General features: G+C 37.5%; 1 protein-coding gene across 1 annotated transcript; it reads right to left on the reverse strand.

Moving 5' to 3' along the window:
• Window positions 1-167: 167 nt before the first annotated feature.
• Window positions 168-5,182, reverse strand: LOC134650836 (uncharacterized). The gene is made up of 6 exons (XM_063505768.1): window positions 4,746-5,182; window positions 4,256-4,649; window positions 2,878-3,110; window positions 2,449-2,515; window positions 335-1,442; window positions 168-174 (listed from the first exon to the last, which is right to left on the reverse strand). Exons 1-6 carry the CDS (start codon window positions 5,058-5,060, stop codon window positions 168-170), a joined length of 2,124 nt encoding a protein of 707 aa, XP_063361838.1. The 5' UTR covers window positions 5,061-5,182.
• Window positions 5,183-9,749: the final 4,567 nt, after the last annotated feature.

Below are 9,749 nucleotides of genomic sequence, written 5' to 3' on the forward strand. Positions count from 1 at the left end.
GACGCACAACTGTCATAGAGCTATTTTGGCCAATAGCAGACCGTAAGATCATGTTGGAATTGATCGGAGTTTCTTTTTTTTTTTTTATTGGAGTGTGTGAATATGTGGGCAAAGGGGCTAATGTAAAGAGCTTCTCTAGGTAGTAGTACCAGTTTTTAAAATTATTTTTAAAACCTAAACAGAAATACATGACACTTACCTTGCACAGTAATGTGCAAGGAGTAAAGTCATGTATTTCTGTTTAGGTCATGGGCATGTCATGGGAAATGAAATTTAGAAATAAAACAACATTATAGATAGTTATTTTTGTTTATTTTTTAACCTTTTTCTGTACTTTATTAATGCTTTTTTCTGAGTTAATGGTAAAGATTTTCGTAAACGACAAATATCTGTGCCTTTTAATATTTTGTTAATTATATTACACCAGTTAAATATTGAAAATTTCACACTGACCGTTAGTGACATATCAAGCACAACTTCTTTGTGAGTTGCGCATTTTAGAAAGTCAAATGAATACTTGGAGAGGATATGCCCTTTAATTTTTTCTGAAATATTGTTTATGTGGGGCTTCTTCTCCAGGTATTCATTTGTTTCCTTCACAATATCCCCAAACATCCTCACGACATACTCTGACGGGTACGATAGTCTTTTATTCTTTATAGAATTATATTCTCTTTCACTGATCCAACCGTGACAAGATCCTTCTTGCGGTGCGGTTAGATCAGTGAAACAGTTTTTGCATTTAATTTTTTGCAATATTTTCCTGACTACCCATCCCGCAGTGTATGCTCGTGAGTGCACATTCAAGCGCTCACGGTGAACTTGTGCTTGCATGCCTTCTAAATCGCAATCAATAGTTGTGTTGTCAAGAGGATTACTGATCTCTGCTTCCTTACATTCTTTAGGCTCGAACATTTTTTTGATATTTAATAATTGGGAACCAGAATCCTCTTCACAGTTAAATCCCGCCGAGTGAAATTTGATAAATCTTGTAATCAACAATGATTTGAACGTGTTTATAAAGCTGTGGCAAGTGGGATCATTGTTGCGGTAATTATACGCTCGTACCTGACCGAAAAAATTTTCAATGGGGTCTGAGTTAAAATACCTTGGTCGCATTATTTTAATATTTTTGTTTTTGAAAAACTGCCACAGCCTTATATAACTTTTTAAAGTTATAATCCAGTTTTTCACCGAAGGCACAGATACTTCACCTCTTCGTTCATCAATAAACCTTATTGTCTCTAATTTTTTTATAGCTTGACGCCAAAATTCATGGTGTTGAGACCCATCTGTCACCGCCTTCTTCAAAGATTTGCCACCTGCTTCTTTGTCATTAAGTGTGGCCCCGTTGCAGGAATCGAATAATTCGTCAAAAAATGACACCGCCTTTGATGTATTTTTTATCGTGTCACTCACTTTCCTGCCGTCCGAGTAATGGGCTGCAAAAAAAAAATAACGACAAATAAAAATTAAGTAATGGCCTGTATTATGTCACACAATGACGAAAACCAATGAAAAAATATATAAGAATGTCACGCGTAACGTAAGACATTAAGAGGAAAGGGGACGATCACTTCTCCAAACAAACGTAGTCCTCATTTTCCTCGCTTGATATTGACATTTTAGAAAATATTTTTTATATAATTTGATGTATTTTAAACACAGCTCTGCTCGCTCATTTGTTTTTTTTTTAATATCGATTTTTTAATAATTATAAGTTATAGGAGCGTAAAACGAATTTCATACAAATTATTAAAAGCTCCTAAAACCTATAATAATTTAAAAATCTAAAAACGAGCGGACATAAATGTGGTTGATATACATCAAGTTGTGTCAACACATTTTCAATAATGTTAATATTTTGAAAAGAAAGTGAGGACTACTAACGTATGGAAAGGCGGTTTCTTCTTAATTACTCATATCGGGGTCCATGTTGAGATGAATATTTGTTCCATAGTTGCAATAAAGAATATTATTTTTCCGTTAAACTAAAAAAAACAACATAATAAAACTTACTAAACATACTACACTACACTAACTTATGCTACAGGTAAAAAAATTGCCCTAGATCGCCGTCAACGTGCAGGGTGCCCAGCAGGCTGGCCGCGTTGCCTCGCTGTATAGCGATACTAATTCGCTGTGCAAAGTAGTGGCCAGCCCTCTGGTCGCCCGAGGCCTCTATTTGGCGCGTCGATAATTATTTGTACAGCCGACGCGCGCTTGGCCCCCATGGCCCCAAGGTTTCTACGCCAAACGCCGCAAATATGTAGCTGGTTCCTAGTGCGGCATATTTGCGGCGCTTGAGGCCTTCGGCCGAGGATGCCGCAGCGCATGTTTATTTTCCGTTTATTTATTTACTTTCTTAAGCCAAATTATTGTTTAAAAATTGTATGTCAGGCATGCGATACTAGAGTACATTATAGATATAAAGAGTGGGAAACTCACAAAATTTAGATGTATACGATAAGGCGGCCGCCATGGTGTTGCTGAGGACTCGTGTGCAAGTCTTAACCTGAAAATATTAAATCGAGAATTAATATTTATATTTGACGACTTTGTTTTATACTATGTACTGATGAGCGATGACTTACAATATATACACGACTGTCGCGGAACCTATCCATCCTTCTTAACCGGAAGGTGAATGCAAACAGTATCCATGTATATATTCATACATATATGGGGCATTATCTATGAAAAGGGACCTTATTGTCGATGGCGCTTACTCCGCACAGCGTCGCGCGGCATTGTATTTATATCGGAGCATCATTAATAATGGCGTAAGCGCCATCGACAATGGTCCATTTTGATAGATAACGTCACATATATTGGGAATATTATAGTGATTTTAAAGAAGTAACAAAGTATAGTTACCTTCATTTTATTAATTTTATCGGGAATGACATGTGTGTCATTGAGTTTATGTAGCAGCCGGCTCTCGGCATGCTCACAGTCCGTCTGGTATACGTCGACGATGTCGCTCCACTTGCACACGCTTCCTTCAAATTTCATATTTTTTGTTAAGAAGTTATTTCTAATTCCCTTTATTAGATGAGGTGGATCATAAATAACATTTATATCGTGCCCTTTGAGTGTTATGACATCATCTGAAAACATAAAAAACAGCATTATAATAAGAATCGTTTCTTGTAGCGAATAATGTAGTGCAATTAATTGATCGAGTAAGATGGGTAAAATCTATGACAATTTCGTGTGTCGAATTTAACTGGTAAACGAGATGGCGCTGTACAGCTCGATACATTTTGCGGTAATCTCTGATTGTCAGACTCAGAAGTTGACGTTTGACAATTCAGTGACCGCAAAATATATGGCGCAGTACAGCAGATCCAGTGGCGAAGCGTGAACTAATCTAGCCGTGGGCGAAACCACAAATGCGAGGCCGTTTTCAATGTGTATTCCCATGGTAATAAAAAGATTGGCTTTGCGAGGCCCCTCTAAGTGCGAGGCCGTGGGCGAGGGCCCTATTCGCCCACGCCTAGCTACGCCACTGAGCAGATCTGTTTTGGATGTGGGGAACGTATTTTTCTTAGACTTTACCTCTCTATTACAGTCAATTCTCTTTGGTAGTTACCTGCCTACCTACCTAGTTAATTGTAGTAGTAAAACAATAATTATCATACACTAAAGAAAAAGTGACCAAGTCCACCAATGGCAGAGGTGGGAATCGAACCCGTGTCTTCATCTTACGCGGCTAACGTCCTGACCACTAGACCACCCGGCCACGGCGGTGTTCGTCCCAAATTCTCTAATAATTACAATCTAATAATTTGTTTTACTTTATATATAGTAGTGTGACTACTTAAAAGCACAAATCAAAAAATATTTCATAAAATAATTTGATTTGTTTCTGAGTTGGAGCTTTTATTCAACTTGCAATGTACCTATGTATGTAACTATGTTAAGGTACGGGTCAAATCCTGCAAGTTACATTTTTCCCACTTCCCAACTTCCAATGAAGCTGAAAATTTGCATACATATGTAAGTCTGGTGACAATGCAATATTATGGTACCATCTAGCTGATCTGATGATGGAGACAGGAGGTGGCCATAGGAACTCTGTGATGAAACAACGCAACCTAACTGTGTTTGGGTTTTTTTTAGAAATGTCTCGATGAGTATGTATTAGTTGCCTGTGGAAAGAAAAGTACAGTCAGCGATAAAAGCTTGTACCAAAAATGAAATTTTTGCCAAACTTATTTTTAAATAATAAAATTAATAAATTTAAACTTACCAGTCGGATTTCCAGCTTTAATCTGGTCGCTGCGTGTTTCTTCCATAAGGCCCTTCAAGGCTGATTGGAATGATTGGCCCTGATCGGAGATAACCGCAACGGGTATCAGGCCCGTGTCTATCACGGCACCAATCAACGTTTTTAATATCACCCGTAACTCTTCATTTTTTGTCGCTCCTTCACAAAAATAGTAGGCCACAGGCTGTTGCCACTTGTGTATGGCACCTCTCACCATAAAGGCTAATGCATGATCTGCGAAATTGTTCGTTTTCTTATTGAGGTGGACAAATCCATTGATGTGGTCCATTCCTTTTTGATAGTCCAATCCAGGTTCAAGTTTAACTTCGTCAAAAATAATGGAACAGTATTTTTTGTTTTCGGTCCAGTTTTTTACCTGAAATTGAATAAATTATTGTAACAAAAACTATATCAAGCTCGACTAAGTTTGCCATAAACATTGTGACCAAAATTAAAATTATTTAATAATTACCTGATCCTTAATTGCATCAAAAATTTGAACATTGATCCCCGGCTGCACATTTAGAGTTGATGTCAGTTTGTTCAAAGTATTTCTTGAGGGCAAAATAAATATTTGCTGCAGAAATCTATATCCCTTTGGACTTTGTTTCATGATTGCCAGCGAAATCATTTTTTCTTCATCTGTGAAACGCCTGCCTTTTCGTTTCTTATTACTTTGCGTTATTTGCATCCATATCATTTTTTTTGCCAAAGGATTTAAATTGGCAGCTAATTTTTCAAAACATTGTGTTTTTGAAAATTTCATGGCCCTCTTGGCTCTTTTCATAAAATCCAACTGCTTCTTAGATTTTTTATATTCGTCGTATATTCTGCGACAGTAAGGTGGTAAGTCTGCCACTCTAGGAATAATTCTCTTCCGTTGTTCGGGCTGGGACTCGGTACCTTTGGTTGCATTATGTTTACGTTTCCTGTTAGAAACTCCTCGACACTCGTTTTCTGAAGCAAAATAGTAACTTTAGTAATGCATTTTAGGTAAAAAACTTACCTAACTAAAGCCCCTTTGGTTCTATTCGTAAGTATAGATATGTAGGTAATGTGTTTTGATAGACGTTTCATATTTGTATTATGACGTATAGGTTGCAGATTCATTATTTATTCAGCTATGAAGTTAGATAAACAAACCCGTTATCAATGTTGTACGTTGCCTTTAGTACAAAACTTTGGCTTAACTAACATGAAATCATATTTTCAGTATAACTGGGCTCAATAGTCCGCAATGTAACTAAATTCGTATGTATTCATTCGTTTGTATTTGAGTATTTGTATGTATTCGTATTAACCACCTAAGTGCGAAATTAGTATTTTTTGCTTCAAGTACAGTGGGCCAAGAAAGTGGTCTACCAGTTTTGACAAAAGTTTTTGCAAGATCTAACGTTGCTAAGGTTGACAATTGTCACCGACATAATGTCAAATCGACCTTGTTGTCTCATGACGTTCAAACGAACCTCAACCGTAGGGTGGTAGACCACATTTTTGGCCGACTGTACCTACATACCTACAAAAAAGCGTCAAATGCAATGTTACACAATAAGCTTCAAAATAAATTGCTAGATATAAAATAATTTTATTTATTGCACCCAATTTTCTAAGTTATGCGATTTCTGTAACTCATTGTGTATTGAGGAGAGTTTAGACAGAAATGAAACGAGACACTGAAAATATAATTGAACTGTTCGATATCAAAATTAATTCCCTCGTCTCATTGTAAGATAGGTAACTAACTAACCCACGCTAACTCAATTCGGTTAATGGACTTTTATGAGATAGCATAATTATTTTAATAACAATTACCTGATACAGAAGTGTGGTCTGGTTGATCTGGGGTTTCTTTGAGAACTGCTGAAAGTGGCTTCGGTGTCGAGCCTGCAATAAAGTAAACATGGGTCTTCATATTCAAAGGACTAACACACTTACAGACAGTTACTTTCGGGGATTAAATCTTGTACTTGTAACTTAAAAAACTTAACCATATATTTGTCAGCGTCCAGTGTTGAGTTAACATTTGGCGTAGCTTTCATAATTTAAATGTCAATGCAGTAATGTGCAAACATAGATCCAGCATAATTTGTTTGACGCAAAAAGAGAGGTGTTGTGTGTTGTGTTACGCTAATGTCTGTCTGTATGCTCTGTAACGGATGGATCGACTTCGACGGTTTTTACGTGAAAGCAAGCTTCCTTGCAAAGGGTTTTAGCTATGTTTGATAAAAATCGATCCAGCCTTTTGAAGATTACCACCTCTTTTCCGAAATAATGTAAGTAAGGCATTTTTGACATATAGCGTAGGGGTATTATTTAATTTTAATAGTTTTGTGTACCTGACACTGAAGGCTGACATGATAAGTTTTGGATTTCCTGAAGAACAAGCCGTCGCTCCAGTGATAGTGATGAACCTGTAATCAAATCAAAATTGTGTCTTTTAAAGAAAGATTGGCTCTGAAAACGATATACAATTTAATTATTTGACTGTAGGTAGGTATCATAAAATATTGAGCTCAATGCACACACACGGCGGCAGCGTGCGTGCGCCGACGTCAGCGGGCGGCGGGCGGCGCGGCGGGTCCCACGTAGTCTGTATGAAGGTCCATAATAAAATACAACGCAAATGACACGCCCGCTCACCGCTCAGGCCCGCGCAGCGCGCACGCACGCTGTCGCCGTGGGTGTGCATTGAGCTGAGCTTTATGTTAAGGCCCCAGTACACAATGGGCCATCGCCGGCCACTCCGAGGGACGCATTTATGCGTTAGAGGGAGCAAGTGATATTGCTATCTCATTCTACCGCATGGCTGCATCCCTTGGAGTGGCCGGCGATGGCCCATTGTGTACCGAGGCCTTTAAGGTTTTCATATTAATTTAATAACTACGACGTAAAACAATTATCTAATGTTTCCCACACATAGATACCACATTTTTTTTATTTACAAAACAAGATACGAGTTTTTTTTTCAAAATAATGCCGATACTTATGTTATATTTTCATGTTAGGTACATAAACGGCGAAGCGCTGGTGGCCTAGCGGTAAAGGCGTGCGACTTTTGGTCCGCAGCTTGCAGGTTCTAACCTGGTTTGTACCAATGAGTTTTTCGGCACTTACCTATATGTATATACGAAATGTCATTTGATATTTACCAATTGGTTTTCAGTAAAGGAAAACAACGCTAGGAAGCTGAACTAATCTGAATTATAAGACCCTTTGGGTTGGAAGGTCTGACGGCAGTCGCTTTCGTAAAAACTAGTGCCCACGCCAATTCGTGTGATTAGTTGCCATTGTTGCCAAGCGGACCCCAGGCTCTTATGAGCCGTGGCAACAAGCCGAGACAACACGAGAAAGATGACATAAATGTTCATGCCAAGTTTCATGAAATTTCAGCATTTTGTTTTAAATTTTAATATGAAAGCGTAACTTCTACTGTATGAGAGAGGCCTTATGGCGGCGGTCTCTTATTGTGACTCTTAAACGAAAAAGAAAACAAAAAATAGTCGTTACCTGATGCAATAGGTTGCTCTGGTACTATCTGTGGATCTGGCACACCTGGTGGTTGCTGCAGTGATGAGCCTAAATAAAAAGTTTATGTTTTAAAAAATGTGTCTTCTAACCAAACAGATAAATATTGGGTTTTTATATTAGCCGGAGAGCTAGCCACGGCAATAGGTATGCAATTTATAGAGCAACAAAATCCCTCTAGTTAGTATGCCATACTATCATTATTAATTAATCCGGGCGCCTGGCAGCTGTCTAGCGATGGGTGTGGGAATGGATGGGCAAAAAAGTGGTTGTAAAATCAATTGAAGGTGTGCAATTTATAGAGCTCTGTGTTTGGTGTGATATAATAGCTAATTGTGTATTTAATTCAAATATAACAATGCCAGGCGTTTTATTTGGGGGAAAAGTAGTGCCAGGTGATAAAAATCGATAAAAATACACAATTACTTGTGCGCCTGTAGGAAGATCACGAGCAAATTGCACCTGACTCACAATCTATGCATAAAGCAATTGTGAGTACTTCCTGCATGCGCACAAAGTGATTGTGTATTTTCATCACCTGGCACTACTTTTCCTCCAAATAAAACGCCTGGCATTGTTATATTTGAATTAAATACATAATTAGCTATTATATCACACCAAACACAGAGCTCTATAAATTGCACACCTTCAATTGATTTTACAACCACTTTGTTGCCCATCCACTCCCACACCCACCGCTAGACAGCTGCCAGGCGCCCGGATTAATTAATAATGATTAATGATAGTATGGCATACTAACTAGAGGGATTTCGTTGGTCTATAAATTGCATACCTATTTACGTGGCTAGCTCTTAGACCATATTATTTTACCACTAAAGACACATCTAAAAATAATTACCTGAGACAATAGGCTGCTTCTCTTGTAGAATTTGTGGATCCAACACAGCTGGTGGTTGCTCCTGTGATGAGCCTGTAATAAATAAATAAACTAAATACCAGGACATCCAAACTACAACAATGGCAACATTTATTTTATTATCATCTTAATGTGACAATATCAGTACATATTCTTTTCTTTTTTTGACTGACTCAATAGTTTACCAATGTAGACTTTACTTCAATGCAACAAGGTTTACAAATGGTTAGTTAACATTGATACTATAACTACATTCTTACACTGACAATGAACTTAATCCCAGGGTAGGCTTAATAACTCCCCATGACTCAGTAACAAAATATTTGTGGCCCTCACATAAATAAATGCTCTTATGGGATTCGAACCAGATGGTCAGCGTCACAAGTAGGGTCACAGGGCAGGTTCTCTACTAAAGCTCTATTATATAGCATTTTCTATTAGAATAATTAAATTAAGCAAAATTATGGATAGTTAGCTACCAGCAATTTCTGAAGAGCTGACTTTAGAGTAGGTGTGATCTTCATGCTGGTGACGTCTATCATAGCAATGATCAAACGTTACATGCTCTGAAAAAAAAAACATAAAATATTAATATTGCTGCTGTATCAGGATCTAAGTCTTTATCACTGGAAACAACGATATGCATATAGTGATCTCGACCTGACAGCTTATAGTAAATAAATAAATAATAATAATAATAAATAACCTGTAAGTTGTAAGTGTTTTTTATATTTCACTTTTATATTCATATTATAAAGAACCTAATCTAAGAAATTAAATGAATAAAGATTAATAATAAATAAAAATTGCTCAAGAAGGCTTGTGTTGTGGGTACTCAGACAACAATGTAGGTACCTATATATTATATAATATGTAAATACTAATACACATATAAAACACCCATGACAGGAACAAATATCGGTGCTCATCACACAAATAAATGCCTTACCAGGATTTGAACCTGGGACCATCAGTCACTACCCCCTAGTATTGGAACGAGTATGAGTATAAAGAACCTGTGAAAGCGGGCTTTTACTCCAGCGTTGCACAACACTGATTGCATATTCAGTAGCA

This window comes from Cydia amplana, chromosome 9 (genome assembly GCF_948474715.1).
Source record: "Cydia amplana chromosome 9, ilCydAmpl1.1, whole genome shotgun sequence".
NCBI lineage: Eukaryota > Metazoa > Arthropoda > Insecta > Lepidoptera > Tortricidae > Cydia > Cydia amplana.

What these genes read in the sequence shown, in the direction of transcription:
- LOC134650836 (XM_063505768.1), bottom strand. Translation starts at nt 5,060, where the DNA reads ATGAAAAGAGCCAAGAGGGCCATGAAATTTTCAAAAACACAATGTTTT. An exon ending in TAAAGCTGGAAATCCGACTG is followed by an intron (nt 3,111 to 4,255) that starts GTAAGTTTAAAT and finishes TTATGTTTTCAG; the next exon opens with ATGATGTCATAACACTCAAA. An exon ending in ATCGTATACATCTAAATTTT is followed by an intron (nt 1,443 to 2,448) that starts GTGAGTTTCCCA and finishes TTTTTTTTGCAG; the next exon opens with CCCATTACTCGGACGGCAGG.